The 17,827-nt window shown below is 38.4% G+C and overlaps 1 protein-coding gene across 2 annotated transcripts in view; it reads left to right on the top strand.

The window, feature by feature from the left end:
- Window positions 1-17,827, top strand: part of faf (ubiquitin carboxyl-terminal hydrolase-like faf) — a 299,786-nt gene that overhangs the window by 148,312 nt on the left and 133,647 nt on the right. For both annotated transcript variants that reach the window (XM_067158104.2, XM_067158103.2), the window contains exons 20-21: window positions 3,862-4,016; window positions 16,544-16,799. In XM_067158104.2, coding sequence (XP_067014205.2) covers window positions 3,862-4,016; window positions 16,544-16,799 — 411 coding nt within the window. The remainder of the gene's footprint in view (window positions 1-3,861; window positions 4,017-16,543; window positions 16,800-17,827) is intronic.

Below are 17,827 nucleotides of genomic sequence, written 5' to 3'. Positions count from 1 at the left end.
TTCTCCAAAAGGGGCTCTTAACAGCTAACCATGGTATCAGACACTGGAGATTTGATGCTTTAACTGCCTTGGCCACCACGAATTATTCTCCTTTTACCAAGATAATTTAATAAGCTCTGAAGTAAATAAAAAACAAAAGTTGTATTTTAATGTAAGGTATTGTGGGTTTTCCTCAGTTTTATTTTGTAACTGTGATAGGCAACCAATTTTATCAAATTAATCTGCCAGTAGGCATTGCACAGTAGTAGTGTGACATGGTAAACACTGTCCCAAATGACACATAATTTGTTTACGTCTCCAGACTTGCCTTATATTCAGTTATAACTTTTAACTCATTTTCTTCATTCTAATAACTTAGCAGCTTATTGTCTTACCTCTGCACGTTTCTCCATCACAAATTCAGTAACAAGCTTCAGTTTTGTTACAACTATTTTCATTCCTCTGGTTCTCTGAATGCTTTCCTTGATGTCTCAGCATTCTTAAACTTTTCTTCATCTTTCTGCCAGAGTGGTATATTAACTGAATAAACTCTTCAGCAGCCTGTACGTCATTAGTATGTTTCGCCTCATGTAAAACCTGCAATTTGAAGTTTATATTTTAACCTCCCTCACTTTTTCTTCTTCTTCTTCTTCTGCTTCTTCTTCTTCTTCTCCTTTTTTTATGATCACATAGGATCACTTTAGTCAGTCCATCGTTCAGGTCTCTTTGAAGGGATTGTTCGGGCTTTGCGGTCCTCCCAGTACTTCTTCAGACGCTCCGATCTTCGTGCCCTTTCGTCAGTTGAAAATGTGCGTGTTGTTGGTTTGTTTTGTGTAAGGGTAAAGTGGAGGTTTGTATTCTTGAGTTTTGTATTCAATTTTATCTTATTTTTGGTGTCTTCTGTTGTAAGGCCTATTTCCTTCAGATCCTCTCTTACTTCTGATCCATTTATTTATTTTATTTATTTATTGATGTCTTTATTTGTGGCGAAGTTAGGGCTCTTGGCCCTCTCTTACACTTAACCACATTATGCGGCTTAATACTGAATCCAAACTTAATATTCAAACTTAACACAGTGTATATAATCTAATAGTAATATAACTTAATAAACTCTAAAACTAAAAGATTACATCCTAAGTCTAAATTTAGAAAAATAAATTCAATATTAACTACTCTAGGTGGAAATCATAAAATATAACAGTAATTTATGTAAACTTTTGGGAACTATTTACTACAGACATTCACTCTCACATTCACACATAACTACATGATATAGCCTACGTATTCAAGAGGAAATCTTTAGACTGTCTTTTGAAGGTAATTAATGAGGAACAGTTTCTAATTTCAGGGGGTAAAGCATTCCAAATTCTAGCGCCCGACACAAGGAAAGAATTACTGAAGGCAGATGTATGATGTGGAGGTATTGCAATTGTTGACCCAGATCGCGTGTCACGGTCATGAAAGGAGGATAGAAAACGGAAATTACTGGAGAGATATTCAGGTATATTTTCGGTCAAGAGTCGATAGATAAGGGTTGATACATGGTGATTCCTCTGCTTCTCTACTTTTAACCAAGAAAGTTGTGCATAAAAAGGGGATACATGCGAGGCAAAATTCAATGAAAAAATAAATCTAATGCAGGAGTTTAAAGCTCTCTGCAATTTCCCATTTTGTTCACTGGTAGCATCCAGCAACACAACATCACAATAGTTAAAAATTGGAAGTATCAATGTTTGAACCAGTTTTATTTTTAAGTTGAGAGGTAATACGGTCTGGTGAATCTTAAGGGGATGAAGTGATGAGTGAACTTTCCTGCATACGTTAGTGACATGCTCATCCCAGTTTAAAGTTTCATTTATAGTGACTCCAAGGCTTTTTACTGATTTACAGAATGGGATAGCAACGCCATTTAGTTGAATGACTGGAATTTGTAGACTGTGTAGATGGGCAAGCAGTTTCCTCTGGCCTAGTATAATAGCTTGTGTTTTCGTTGGGTTGATGGAGAGAGAATTCTCAGCTGCATAACAGCTGATCTGTTCTAAGTTTCGGTTCATATTTTCAATAGCTGCATTTATGTCATTCACTTTTGTGTGACAGTAAATTTGAAGGTCGTCGGCATAGAGATGGTAGTTGCAGTTTTTCAACTTAGAAGAGATGTCATTCAAATATAAAATAAACAACAGGGGGCCGAGTATAGAACCTTGTGGCACACCATTAACTTTGTACTTCCACTCCGTTCTCTTATCATTCATGACAACACACTGTCGTCGGTTATGGAGGTAGGAAGCGAACAATTTGAGAGCAGCGTGGCTAAAATGGTAGGAATGCAATTTCGCTATTAATATGTCCGTACTGATAGTGTCAAAAGCACTGCTGAAGTCTAGGAGAATGAGCACGGTCACTTTGCGTTCGTCCATTGCTTTTCTTACGTCATCCGTAACTTTTAGAAGAGCAGTAGATGTACTATGTCCTTTTTTAAATCCAGATTGCAGGTGATCAAGTAACGAATGATGCATCAAATATTGGAGCAGTTGTTCATGCATGAGTTTTTCTAAGACTTTCGAAAGTGAAGAAAGTATACAGACAGGTCGATAGTCAGATGGAGAATTTGCTAGAGATTTTTTTGGTACTGGGAAAATTAAGGCATCCTTCCAAACAGTTGGGAAGTAGCCTTCCAAAAGACATGAGTTACATATGTGGGTTAAAATTGGCAGTACTACATCTATCAAGGTAACGACGAAGGATATCGGGATGTCGTCCACTCCGATTGCTTGCGATTTGATTGATGTTAGTTTTCTTCTTACATCGTTTTCATTTACTTTACGAAATTTGAACAAAGGCCGTTGTGGTAATGGAGTAGATTGAAGAGAATTTATTGTTGTTTGTATAATATGAGGGTGGGTATTAACTATTTCTCTAGTAAAGTGGGCATTTAATTCATCTGGATTTATGTCATGCGTATTGGAGTTTGTAGTTTGCCTCCCAATACCTACGGATCTGAGTTGTTTCCAGGTACTTTTTGTGTTTAAGTTACTGGCTAATTGTTGGAAGTACGCATATTTTTTGTTTCTGATTATTTGTTTAACTTTATTTCTTACATCCTGTTGTGGTATTTTTTGAGACGAGATTGTGTTGTACTAGTTGTTTCCTCCCTCACTTTTATTTAATTGAAGTGACGAAGACTCCTCTCCACATCATATGACACGACTGGAATAATGACTAAACTTAATGCAACAATGCCAAGCCAAGCTGCAGATCACAAGCCAGAAATTAGAAGAAAATTGTCAAAGCTTGAGAAAGTTTCTATTTATTTGTGACCTTAAGCACAGCTGCAGTACTCATGGCGAGTCCCACTGCACAAGCTAGTATGGAACAACCTAAAACATGAGGTTTTTAAATGGTGAGACATGCAGACATGGATTCCTCTTGCTCAAAGCAGTTACCAAAAAAAAAAATGTGCAGATTCTCTTGGCAGATACAATCATGAATACAAAGTGGAACGAAGTCGTAATACATGGTAGTATAAAGCAGAGCCCCTTTTGAAAATTTCAGCTCTGTATCTTAGGTATTACCAAGTAACAACTGAAATAAATATCACAGGATGAAAGCTGCCTCACTCGTGAGGGAAGAGACAGTATTGTGTGGTGTATGCTGCACTCCCCTTGAACAGTTTAAGCTGCACATGTAGGACTATTGTTTTTTATATAATACATTTTAATGACAAAATATGGTCTTACATTCAGGCCAATATGGTATATTGTCGTAAGCTAAATTAATAGTATGAATCGTATTTTAACGCTGTTCCTACGTGTAATTCTAAAGTGTTTGTATCGTATGTTTTGTATTTTTAATCATTTTAATTTTTAATTTGATGTTGAACAGGTGATGTATGCGCTGCTCATGCCAGCCTTAGATCCCATGTCTGACAAGGCTTTTGAATTCCAATACAACTTCATCAAGAGTGGTGATGCTCCTGTCATACTTGACATGCTGACAAAAAACAACTTTCTACCAAATGCAGATGTGGCAACGAAACGGTAATTATCTTTATTTATGTGTATGAAAATGCTGGCATTATATTGTTTGTGAGGAAATTTTGCCGTTCTCTTGAGTCTTGCCCAACCCCACAAGTTTCTCAGCTTCAAGTTTTTCATACAAAATCAGCTTTAGGAGATAGTTCTTTTTTTTTTTTTTTCTCATATCTCCTATGCTGTCTATTTCTTTGATTATGCTGACTAGTTCTCTATCCTTCATGTGCTTCAGTACCTCTGCTTTGGAGACAATTATTTCATGAAATGCATTGCATTCTTCAAGAGATCCATATTTTAAAGGCTACCAATCTCTGAGGTATTTCTTTCAAGTGTCAGTGCCTCGGCGTCATACGCCAGTCATTAATACACATGAAATCTAAGTGTTGTATCTTGCCTTCAGTCTGAGGTGTATGTTGTACAGGAGGCTGCTATCTTCACAGTGCTTGCTCAAGGCATTTGTATTCAGACACTGTTCTCCAAATCTGGATCTTCAGTGACCCAGCTTCCTTATTCAACTAGTCTTCCATTGATGTACAAGTAGATTGTATGTCTTGAGTTCTGCTGTTAACCATAACCTTTGTCTTTTTGGAGTAAAGTTAGAGACCAAGTCACTATCTTTTCCATCAGGTATTGTAAACTGTCAGGCAGTCATTCATTCAATCAGTGATCTGCATTTAGGGATGCCCAGATGGCAGATTCCCTATCAGTTGTTCACCTAGCCTTTTTGTAAATGTTTTCAAAGAACTTCGAAATTTAACAAACATTTCCCGTGATAGATTATTCCAGTCCTTTACTCCTTGTTCTATAAATGAATATTTTCCACCAATTTGTCTGCTTGAATTCCAACTTTATCTTCATATGATGATCCATCCTACCATTAAAGGCTCTACTCAAGCTTATTCATTCACTAATATTATTCCATGCCATCTTGCCACTGACAGCTTAGAGCATACTGAACATACTGCTTAGTTGAGCAGCTCATCTCCTTACTCCCGAGTTCTCCCAACCCAAAGTTTGCAACATTTTCGTAACACTGCTCTTTTGTCGGAAATTACCCAGAACAAATCAAGCTGCTTTCCTTTGGTTCTTTTCCATTTCTCGTATCAGTTAATCGTGGTGTGGATCCCATACACTGGAATTATACTCTTAATTGGTGTCTTCCGAAAAACTTACACAAATCTATTCTCTGCGTACCTTAAGTTATTCACCAGCCTACCATTAATCTTTATTCCATCTTCTACCTCTAGTAGTGCATTTATTTCGATAATTATTATAAATGAAATATCACCAATAGCTTTGCATAAACAGTCTTCGCTTTATTTCTTCTTTCACAGATTGGATATTCAAAACTACAGTAAATACCGTATTTCTCCGAATCCAAGATGACCCAGAATGCAAGACGATCCCAACTTTTTCCTTCAAAAAAATTAAATCAGGCTTAAAAGGTATTTTGTAAAATCATATGAATGCCTTTCTTGTACAGTACGCATTTTTAGATTATCTTTGTTTTCACACCAATGCCGAACATCGGCTTTAGTTATGCCGTATTTTTTTTTTGCGGCTGCACAATTATTCTTTATTTCCACGGATTTAATAACCATTAACTTAAAATTGGCATCATAATATCAAAGCGAACTCTTTGATCATTTGCCGGCAATACCTGTCCCATGTGTCCCTACAATACAACAATTCATCAGGAAATTATTTCTGCTGTCTATAAAACTGTTACTTTTAGTTTGCGTCAGGTACAACTGGCTGTCGCTACACGCAAGACACGCTTGCCAGGTTCGGCAGACTTCAGCGGCTAGCATTGTATGGGCGTAATAAAGACGCAAACTTTGAAGGTCACAAACAAGTTTATTGTGGCATGGTACGGCTATTCTGCCCTTGTGTTTTTTGCGCATATACCTCACAATTTCATCGTCAATTTCTCTGAAGCGTCTGTGTTGCGAGCCATGCATTTTTTGTACAGTACACATTTTTTAAGCTATGTTCACGCTTACACTGAATATTGGCTTTAGTTAGACCTATGCCATATTTTCTTGCAGCTGCATGATTTTTGTTCATTCACATACACGTGTTTAATAACAGCTAACTTGAAATTGGCATCATATCGACGAGAACCCATTGAAAATGTGCCGGCAGTACCTGTTCCACGTATTTTTACAATGCAATTTCTATAGAACACTTTCCCGCCATGTCAATACTCTACATATTTTCTTCTTCTTTTATGACCGCATAGGATCACTTTATGGAAAATTCTAAGTTCCCATGGAGGGAATTAGATATTTTTCACCAATAGAGTTTGTCAAAAACAGATCAGATGTAAGGCTTTTCAGGCGTTTGCTCTGTTAACCAGCGTTTCGTCTTAGGTCTGACATTAGACTCATCAGAGTGGGATGTGTCAGACCCTACCCACTGACGCTGGGATGTGTGCAGGTGAACTTATCAGAAGCCCATTATAAAAGGCACAGTCTGATAACTGCAGACTGTATCAGACTATGCCTTTTATAATGGGCTTCTGATAAGATCACCTGCATAGACCCCAGCGTCAGTGGGTAGGGTCTGACACATCCCACTCTGATGAGTCTAGTGTCAGACCTAAGACAAAACGCTAGTTAATAGAGCAAACACCTGAAAAGCCTTATATCTGATCTGTTTTTAGGATCACTTTAGTCAGTCAGTTCATCGTTCAGGTCTCTTTGAAGGGATTGTTCGGGCTTTGCGGTCCTCCCAATACTTCTTCAGGCGCTTCGATCTTCATGCCCTTTCCTCGGTTGAAAATATGCATGTTGTTGGTTTGATTCGTGTAAGGGTAAAGCGGAGGTTTGTATTCTTAAGTTTTGAAATCAGTTTTATTTGTGGAGTCTTCTGTTGTAAGGCCTATTTCTTTCAGAACCTCTCTTACTTCTCTGATCCATTTACATCCTGCTGTGGTATTTTTTGAGATGAGATTGTGTTGTACTAGTTGTCTCAGAAGTCTCAAATCCTGCATCCTCATGATATGTCCAAAGAATCCCAGTCTCCTCCTACGCATAGTACAATAGAACCTCGTTAATTCAAAGTCGCTGGGACGTAAAAATCTGACTTCGAATTACGTGATTTCGAATTAACTGCCCCTAACTCGAAGTTCAGAAATGCCAACCACTGTTGCATCACAAAATATTCTAAGATCCTTTATAGCATGCAATCACCTTGATTCACAGTCAAACCTTTCAAATGCTGTAGGGAAAAAATTCCTAAATATATCCAACAAGGTGCATCTATTGAAATAATGCTTTTGGATAATGCCATACACTGTCAAACGTAACCTCATACCCAGGAAAAATACAACATGATTCAAAGACAAGGAGTACGGTAATCTACTGTATATGCACGATGCAATTTAAGCAAATAGGTTATAACCTGCTTGATTTAAGTGCAGTATAAAGCACTTGCACAGGAGAGCCAACAAGGCTGTCCCAATTGGTAACACATTACACCAACAAAACAAACTTTAAAAACCCAGACATATATTTAAAACAAATGTCAAGAATAATGGATAACTTTGTACAGTACCTGAATAGTTCACCAATGTTTAATGATCCAGTAGGGCTTTTTTCTTTTCACACATTAGGCTTATTGCCTTTTAAAGAAAGAATGTATGAGAGGTTGCTTCATCTCTTTTTTATAAACACTAGCTACGAACTGCTCCATATAGGCCATAGCCTTAATTGTAGCGTCGTCAGCATGACTTGCACTATCACTGAATCCAACACGGCGAGAGCGGCAAGTACATCATTCTTTGACGGAATAGTTGCCGCCTGCACTGTATCTTCGTCGTGTTCAACATCAGCTGTAGCTGCATCTCCCTCTGGCGTTACGTGATTACAGCTGATCATCATGGCGGGATCCCGCTCTTCTGAAGTAGTCTGTGCATGGTCTAGGGCAACGTATTCAGAGAAAGTCATACCGACATCGGACTTTTGCCGTAACTCCTCCCATTCATCTTCATTGTCTTCTTCTCCTTCTTCTACTTCATTTAACAAACCAAAACCACACTTGACGAAGCAGTTCTTGATTGTCGATGAAGGAACAGAGTCCCAGGCAACTGTCACACTCCGCATTGCATCATTTACGTTCCACTTGCGTATTTCTCCCGCCGGAATATTTCTAGCAACTTCCCGGAGAAAGTAGCGCACCAGTCGCTTTCTGTAGGCATGTTTCACATATGAAATTATGCCTTGGTCTAGGGGCTGCAAGTAGCTCGTAGTGTTGGCCGGCAGAAAAAGAAGACGCACATGTTTTAAAATTAAATTATGATTGTGTGCAGCGCACTGATCCAACAACAGAAGTATTTTCCTGTCCTGGCATGCCATTTTGTGCTCAAGGCATACCAGCCACTCCTCGAAAATTTTGCCTGTCATCCAGAAATTTTTAGACGACTTATATTTGCACGGAACGTGCCTGATGCCCTTAAAACATCGCGGCTTCTCGAACTTGCCTATGACGAGGGGAGGAAGTCTCTTGCTTCCGTCCGCATTGCAACACAGAAGGACTGTGACCCTATCCTTCTAAGATTTCCCGCCATGGCGCTTCTCTCCCTTAAAACCATAAGTCCATTTGGGCTCGGCATTAAAAAACAATGCAGTCTCATCGGCATTGTTCGGTGCATACGAATTGATTATGTGAGCCACGTTTTCTAGCGAACTGTCTGCATCACTAGTGTTCACTGATTCGGCTTCTCCGCACACTGCCTGCCATGTGATATTGTGCCCCTCCTTAAAACGCTCAATTCACCCGTTCGAACACTGAAACTCAAGACCCATCTTCAGCGCCAGTTCATTCGCCTTCCCCTTAATAATCTTGCCATCTACAGGGATACTGTTTGCCCGAACATGCCGAAACCACTTGATCAATTGTACTTCCAAATCAGTGTGTTTAGCTCCTCAAATGCGCATTCGCTTTGCTATATTTTCACCCTGCATTTCCTGAGCTTTTATGCTCTCACGATTTTTTATAAACGTTGAAAGCGTGGACACAGGAATTCCAAAGTCTTTAGCTATTTCAGTTTTCGTTTCTTGTCCTTTGTCGACCTCCCTTATAATTTTCACTTTCTCGCTGAGTGTCTTTGAAGAATGCTGACGCTTAGCCATCGCAACACAAAAGAAGGAACACATGTGCCCTAAACTAAAATATTGTAACAATATACTAAAACACAGTATTAATAAAATATAACAACTTCGAAGTTTATAACTGCAACTCTGAAGCACACTGTAGACACACCAAACTCCAAGTGAAAGTGCAGAAACATACACGTTCCGGAAGACGCGTTCTATCGTGACGCGGAGAATTTTAAATTCAAATTACGCCATGAAGTATTTTTTTTAACAAATTGAAGGACAATTTTGAATTAAAAGTCTGAATTTCAATACTGGGACCGACGTTGTTCTTCGAATTACGAATTATCCATATTTCGAATAAAACAATTTAAATAACATGCAAAACCGTACCTCGTGTTTCGGGGAACGAGAGAATCTTCGAATTACGCGGCATTTTGAATTAACCGATTTCGAATTATCGAGGTTCTACTGTATCTGTAATGGGTTCTAGCTCTTTGTACACGACTTTGTTAGGTATTATCCGCCACTGTCCATCTTTCTGGTATTTTTTGTTGATGCAGGTTCTTCCAATCCTCCTTTCAATTTTCTGAAGTTTGTTTCTGATTGTTTATTCAGGTGTAAAAGTGTTTATGCTGAAAATGTAGCTTCCAGTTTTATAACTGTGTTGTCGTGTTTTATTTTTGCATTTATTGATAAATATTTCTTTTTGTAGATATCCCATATTAATTTTAATGCTTTAGCTAATCTATTTGTTCTTGTTTGGATTGAGATTTTTTTCATTTAGGTTAACTTTACATATTTTATTATACTTCATTACCGTACATATTTCGAGAGCTAACTACTCGCTTCTTCAGCGGTGCCAAAACATCAAAACTAAATCTTTGTACCTGATACATTTATACAAATATAGTTATCAACAGAACAGAATAGTAATGAAATTAAATTCTATCCTCCAGTTAACAATTTAACAGATAAAGGAATTAGCGTGGAGGAAATGAAAATATTAGAAACAGGGCCTAACCATAATTGGATGAAAATTTGTAATAATAAGAGGGAAGTAGTGGAGATAATAACAGGTAGAACAGGTTATATCCAAAGTGGAATTTGAGGAGCAAGAAGCTACAAGGCATGAAGTGGGAAAAATATTGTCTAAGATAATAGAGTACAAAGATAAAGAAGCGATCACAATGAATAAGAAAGTTAAAGGATTGAAAGGGAAAATTGAAAGCAACAACATTACGGTAACCAAAGCAGATAAAGATAATACAATCGTTCTAATGAATATTCATGGCGTAATGAATAAATGAATAAATTAAGAAAGATCCGACGAACGTAGTTCTAAAGAATTAAAAATTATGATGAAAGAAGTAGGATTTGTTTTAGACTCAAAGGACGCAAATAGTCTCTGGGAATGCCCACTATGAGGGCATTGCCCAAAATCCATAAGCAAGAAATTCCCATAAGACAGATAGTAAACTATAGAAATAGTCCAAAGTATGGGTTAGCCAAATTTATGCAGGTATTCTAAAGAAGGGAGAAAGAAGGGGAAGGTCAGATTAGACTTGCAGACAAGCTCCTGGATGTAGTGGAAACGTTTAAATACCTAGGGAGTGAATTAATGGAGAATGCTCAACTGGATGCTGAGATTAGTAAGAGGATTCAAGTTGGAAGTTGCTTCTATCATAATGTAAGAAACATGTTATGGGACAAAGATGTGCCAATAGAAGCAAAGGAAACTATGTACAAGATGTTTTACGTACCCATAACAACTTAACGGAGCTGAAACTTGGAGAGTGACAAAGAAGGATGAGAGTCGAATGCAGCCAGCCGAAATGAAGTTTTTGAGGAATATGATACAGAAGAGTAGAAGAGACAAAATAAGGAATGAGAAAATCCAGGAAGATATTGGAGTGGAAAAAATGAATGACACATTTGTGGGTGAGATTGAGTTTCAAACGATGTACTCATGGAGTATAAATTATTGCTGCATCTTCCCTTCTGTCTTTAAACCTTCATGTATTTAACAAAATAATATTGGATATGTAAAGCTATTTCAACACGGCGCAGGGGATTCAGTTGCTGGCAGATACAAATATTTGCGATTAATTTTACGCAGATCGGTTTTCATAGGTACAGAGTGACAGTGAATTGGTTATTTCTAATGATTAGCGGCTAATATTAAACGGGTAATAACTGTCCAAAGAAATCCTTGCATACTTTAATACCATAAGTAGGACCTCGATGCTTCGTTCTTGGATCTGTTGTTTTCCCCTATTTATCGTTCAGTTTATTCGGTCCCAAAAATGTTCCATATAAATCAGTGGTAAATTTCCCCGTATGTATCATTCCTCGAACTATCGTTTTATTTCATCGATCGTTAAAAAAATATTGCCCTGTCACAATTTTCCTGCATAGATCGATCGTATGTAAGAAAAATATACGCAAACTTTTTTTAATTTTTATTTAAAGAGACAGCTCAATACTCCAGCATATAATAGCGGCAACCTGTTCCGTGAGAGTGTACGAGCGATTCTAAGTTGCGAGGTTCTTGTAGGCTGGAATGCTGTCTGCAAGTTATTTACACACCAACGCTTCTTCTCGACCCACTAACCGACCCCTAGAAATATTTTTGTTTACAAGAATGAGAGCGAAGGCACCGTAATACTCAAATTTGCCACCATTTTCTGTATTGCTATTGGCTGGGTAGGGCTGCTACCGTCGTTGAAAATGAAAAAGTTGTGCAGTTTAAAACGGTCACGGCGTGTGGCGAGTACGTTTTAATTAGGCATAGGGTTATTAATCGTGTCGTACCTTGTGGAGTGTGTGGGATGCTAGAGGTCTGTTCATTTTGTTGTCCCCTGTCCAATTGTCTTGTTACAAGCCGGACCTAACCAAGCCAGACCAATAATCTTTTCACTAGCCTGGTATTGAAACTAAATTGGCAGCCTCGCATAGCCCGCTGGAACATCATCTGAGACGCGCTGTGTTGAATTTCTAACCACTGTGAAATCATCCAAACCGTCCCATGTGGGATCTCTAACCTATCATTCATGAAGGGTCTATAGAATCTTTACGAAATTAGATGATCGCGCCGTAATACCCACGTATATCAGTAATTTGCAATAAGAGAACTGACCTTAAAGGTTTTAAGTTAACACGAGATGTAAAGAAAAGTGAAACAAAACTGCATAAAATTCACGCTTTTGATTTTTATCGCATATATCATGGTTGCAATATTTTGATACCATTATGTATATATAGTATGAGCATTTTCGGCTCCATGGCTAAATGGGTTAGCGCTTGTTGGTCTTCAGTTCAAGGGGTATCGATCAGGTTGGGGATTTTAACTTGCTTAAATCCGACGATTCGGGAGCTCTGTGTGTGCGCTGACTTACTCATTAGAATTCATTTTAGCTAGGGCCGTATTTTCATATGCACGTAGATTGCCTATTGCGCAACTCGAAAGACCTTCACCGGCCTTCGGAGACCATGCGCCATTATTGTTGTTGTTATATGTACACGACAAAAAATTCCCAAATACAGTCCTTATATTATTATTTTGCTTTCCCTCTATTTTTACATCACCCGCATTTATCGTTTTCCCGCTTTCATAGTCATTTTCCCCTTCCCCCCCCCCCCCCCTTGTAAAATGATGAACCACGGTTTTACTGTATGCGAAAGGCACAATCGGGGCATTCCTACTACACTGTGCTTAGAAAGACTAAAATAGAGTCACAAATGCTATCACACTGTACAGACTATTAAGCAAGCTAGGGAGTACATGTTCCAGGTTTGATTTCAATGTCTTGAATACTTTTCAAGTTACAATAGTTAGAGTGCAGCAGTGTTCTTGGAAGCTTGAACACTCCAGTCTACATGGGGTAACAGCCTCCTTCCTTAATGTGTTAAGTATGGCTACAATTTCTCGTAATCGCTTATTCAAGGCTAAAGATAAGCTTAGAGTTATGGAAGACGCAGATAATATTGGAAACCGCATAGCAGGAAGGAAGTATGATGTGGTAGAATGTTGTACTCCTAACTGGCAAAAAAAAAATTTTTTTTAATGCAACTTCAAAAAAACAAATATCAATCGCTTGGTACTTCACACAACACATACTGTATACAGGTAATACCAGACACCTCACCCATTTCAACACATAGTCAAAATTAACGGATACAAATGTTAACCTGCACGACAGTTCTGGTCCGCAGGTTGGCTGCCCAGCAGCATGTGAATATTGAAGCATTCCTGAAAACAAATGTTCATTTTACTGTATTTAGTTTCATGCCGAAACCATCAAAGTTTATCCCTGTCCATTCTGTTGAAAAGGTTTTTTCATCTCCGATCTCTTTCCTGAAATCCTTATTTCCCACTCTATTCTGTCTTGTCTTTTCTACCATGCCTTTAAAAAAAATGTATTTCACTGTCAGTGTCAGATGCGTACAGTATTATCACAAAATTCAAGCAGACTTGGAAGTTTCAGTGATAAAAGGAAAATAGAAATTCATACAAATATCTATATTGACTAGGATCATACTATTAGCAATCATGTATAAACTCTACAGTAGTGGTGAACGAATCATTTCTAACCTGTTGATGGAATCGGTGAGGAAATTTTCGGGTGGATGACACGTCCAATGTAGTAAACATTCAACAATTATAACTTGTATTTGAAGGCAGTTATCTCAGGAAAATATGGACGGGTTTAATGAAGGCATTAACATCAATGGCAAAGTCGTCAGCAATCTTCGATTTGCCGATCACGCAGTCCTGATCGCCGGAAGCATTGCTGAATCATGTGTACACAGTTACCAATGAAACTGGCTTTATGATGAATGTTCAGAAAACAAAATTCATGGTTGTCCGCAAAGAAGTGATTGATACAACATTATCAGTTGCTAACAAAGGCATTGAACATGTCAATTTGTATTTGTTTGAATATCTTGGGTGCTGCTTAAATGACAAACAGGACTGCAGCCAGGAAATCAGAGCTCACAGAAAATTAAGAACCTGCTGTGTCACTGAGATCTTGGTCTGAGAACGAGACTACGTGCCCTCAAGTGTCACACGCTCCCCACACTAATGTATGGACGTAAGTGGAGAAGAAGTTGGAGGCATTTGAAATATAGCTATATCATCACATGTTTTGTATATAATGGACAGGCAGGGTGAGGTTCACTGAGATGTTGAATCACATGGTTAAAAGATGGATGTACTCTACAATGTCAAACAACAGAATCTCCCAATATTTTGGACACATGACTCAAAACGAATAAAGCCTGCAGTAGCTAATCATAGAAGACAAGATCAAAGGATGGCACAGACGGAGGAGGAAGATCTCCTGGCTCAAGAATTTCTGGAAATAGTTTGAACTTGACTCTGCATCTCTGTTTCAAATGGCAGCCTCGAAAGAAAGGATCGTGCTTCCTTTTTTATTTTTCCATATTTGATAAAAATGTATATTGCTATCCTTAAGGCATAAGACATACCAAGTGAACCTGCTGCTCCTTAATGTTGTTTCTATGCCACCCACTGTTTATAGACTACCTGGAAGCATCTGCCTCTTGTATTTATGCAGATAAGAATGCTAAAGAAAATCTCAGTCTGTGATGTAGCAGTGTATCTAATTTCTGGTTATTTGTTCTTGGAGCTATACTCCATGCTGCTTCACTTCTAAATTTAAGTTTTGCATAACAAATGACCACCGCCTTACCCCTATTGCCAGTGCGCTACTGCCGCAAAAAGAGCTGATGCAATACGCCCACTGTAAGCATCCCTCGTAAAATGTAATTCTGTACTCAGAAAAGTTAATGAATTGGGATTGAAACCAAATTCACAAAAACTACACTTACTAACATCTGACACTAAAAAGAAAATACATTATTAAGAATAAAAGAAAATGAGGAAATAACACATCACTCATCACTAATGGCTGGCACAGGAGGGAGATTATGGCCTACAAAGGGAACACTCCACTGATTTCAGTCACTTTCTTGCTACTTGTCTTTCCCGAACTACACTGAGACATGCTAAACACGCACGAACTAAGTACACTAACCAATACACGGACGTAAATAAAACTACAGGTATTTTTATACACTGAACTATTAAACCTGTATTTTACTAATTTATGCTATGCCAAAATGTAAACTATGCTATACTGTAGTATACTAGAGAGGTAAAGACTAATATGAAAAACACTAATTACTGAAGAAAAATGAAAAGGGATCATGAACCGTACCGAATATCGTACACGCTGAGTGAGATAGGTTAACCACATGGTGTATGTGAATATTAGAGTTGGCAACTAGGTTTTGAGATTGCACTTCATTGATATGTCGATATGAATAGGAGCTTGGGATTGGTTGGATGTCTACTGTATGTTTTAGTGCATGACCACCAGACAGAGCCAAATTCGAACAAAACGTCAATTTAGAAGTACAGCAGTGCAGAGTATAATAACAAACAGGACATAACTGTAGTGAGTATAGCTGATAGTCAACATACTCTTGAGTTGTGGTTTGCCAAGCACCTTGATAGTACATCAGCCTGTGTATAGGTTACCTACACTCTGTAACGAACTTACCAGTGTTTTAATGCAGTTCTCCATTTCACTGTATCATAATCGTATCATATCACAGTGTCAGTGGTTTTAAGTGTTAGTAGGATGTTTTACTATACCTAATCACCTGACGTAAACTAAAACTCCATTTGTTAGACTAATGTACAGTAGTTGATTGAAAGAATGTCACATTTTAGGAATGGTCTTGTCCTTATTGTGCGAGAGGTTTATATAGTCCCATGTGCTTGCAGTGATTTATCACTAAAATGGAGGCAAGTAGGAGAATATCAACCACCATGACAGACATGTAGTACTGGATTAAATACTGCATCTTCCAAAATTATAAAGGGCAGCTGGGTCACCTGGTATACTTCAAAGTACATGAAATATGAAATTAGTAGGCTTTTCTTTGTTTCTGCTAAATGCATCAGTTCTATGAAACATGGTCATAAATTTCTTACAAAATTTTATAAAACTATTTTAATCCTCCTAGTAAATACTATATTTTATGCCCAATTAAGACAAAACTTCACACATAAATAGACATGTTTTGACCTGCCATTATGAAAGTTAAAAAACTAACTTCTCTTATTATAAACTTTTTAACTAACATTTCATTTTGTGTGTTCCTATGTTTTTAATTTTTTAATTCATTATACATGTCTTACCGAGGATGACCGAATCCCGAGTCGAAACGTCTATTTGTGTGTGAAGTTCCGTCTGAATTGGACGTAAAATATATAGTATTGACTAGGAGGATTATACTATTTTGTAAGACGTTCAACCGTCAATACAGATTTAACATGAGATTCATAGTCTCTAATGTTCATAAATAGCGAAATTTTGAGCTATATTTTGTGTTTCTCAGGTCAGCGTACCTGACTGTGCTGCGGATGTGCAAACTGTTGTTGACGGTCATCGGGCATGTGATGGCTCGAGTGGTGGATGAACCCCATCAGACGGAGTGCGGCGCACCTGACGGAAATGGTGGGCAGCTGCTGCTGGCGGGGCCACGATCGACCATCGCTGTGCTTCGACAGGCTCTACACAACATCCCAAACCAAAGCACAGAATATATGCTGCGAAATGTAGCAGCGAAGTTAGCCCAGGGTCTGGCTGAGCAGGTGAGGATTAGAACTGAACAATCTTGACGTGTTCTTTTATTCTCCCTTGAAAAATATCTCCAGAGAGATGTTCTGCATAGTAAATTTGTTTCCCTTGTGAACCTTAACCCTAGTACTGTGAACAGTCTTCTTGGAAGATGGTGCAGTGCTTTGTCAAATGCAACTGTCTCTGATAGACATCCTCTAAATTCAAACACTGTTATGTATTCTGTAATCAAATAGCATAGATTTCAAATTGTGATGGCGTTACAGAGTGTTATGTCTTTCATCACTATCTATACCTTGTGTGTGATCCTAATGATAAGGCGCACACATTCTATTCAATCAGATGGGACCGTCAAACAAATCCAGACTTCAGTTTTATCACTGCTGATGATGGAGATTTTCCTCTGCCAGCCACCAGGTTCATCGGTGACAAATTTCCATGCAGTCAGCATTGTTCCATCATCCTAGAAGTAGGGTTTTAGATGCTAGTCTCTAAAAATGAACCATACCCGCGTTAGAATTTTCCCAAAGCTGAGGCCTAGTTTCTTGGTATCTTGACAGAAATATCCAATACATTACTCCTTCCCTTGTTAGCTACTAAAAGTTTGTCTGGATGGTAATCTCAGCTGCCAAAAAACATACCCATTGTCATTGGGAGCTGCTGTTTTTTTTTTAGGTCGCACGGACACAGATAGGTCTTATGGTGACGGTGGGATAGGAAAGGCCTAGGGGTGGGAAGGAAGCAGCCGTGGCCTTAATTAAGGTACAGCATTTGCCTGTTGTGATAATGGGAAACCACGGAAAACCATCTTCAGGGCTACCAACAGTGGGATTCGAATCCACTATCTCCCGCAAGCAAGCTCACAGCTGCGCGACCGTAACCACATGGCCAACTCTTTTGGTGTGAGCATCTTTATCAAGACCATCTACAGTGTTCTCACAAAGTAACAGATAATTTTGGTAGTCTGGATAAAGAGAGATAGAAGAGATGAACAGAAACTGTTGACAAGTAGATTTCAAGCATTTCAGTCAATAGAGCTTGG

This window comes from Anabrus simplex, chromosome 14 (assembly GCF_040414725.1).
Source record: "Anabrus simplex isolate iqAnaSimp1 chromosome 14, ASM4041472v1, whole genome shotgun sequence".
In the NCBI taxonomy this organism is placed as follows: domain Eukaryota; kingdom Metazoa; phylum Arthropoda; class Insecta; order Orthoptera; family Tettigoniidae; genus Anabrus; species Anabrus simplex.
Note: the sequence above shows the minus strand (reverse complement) of the source record. Positions and strands in the feature narration are given on the sequence as shown.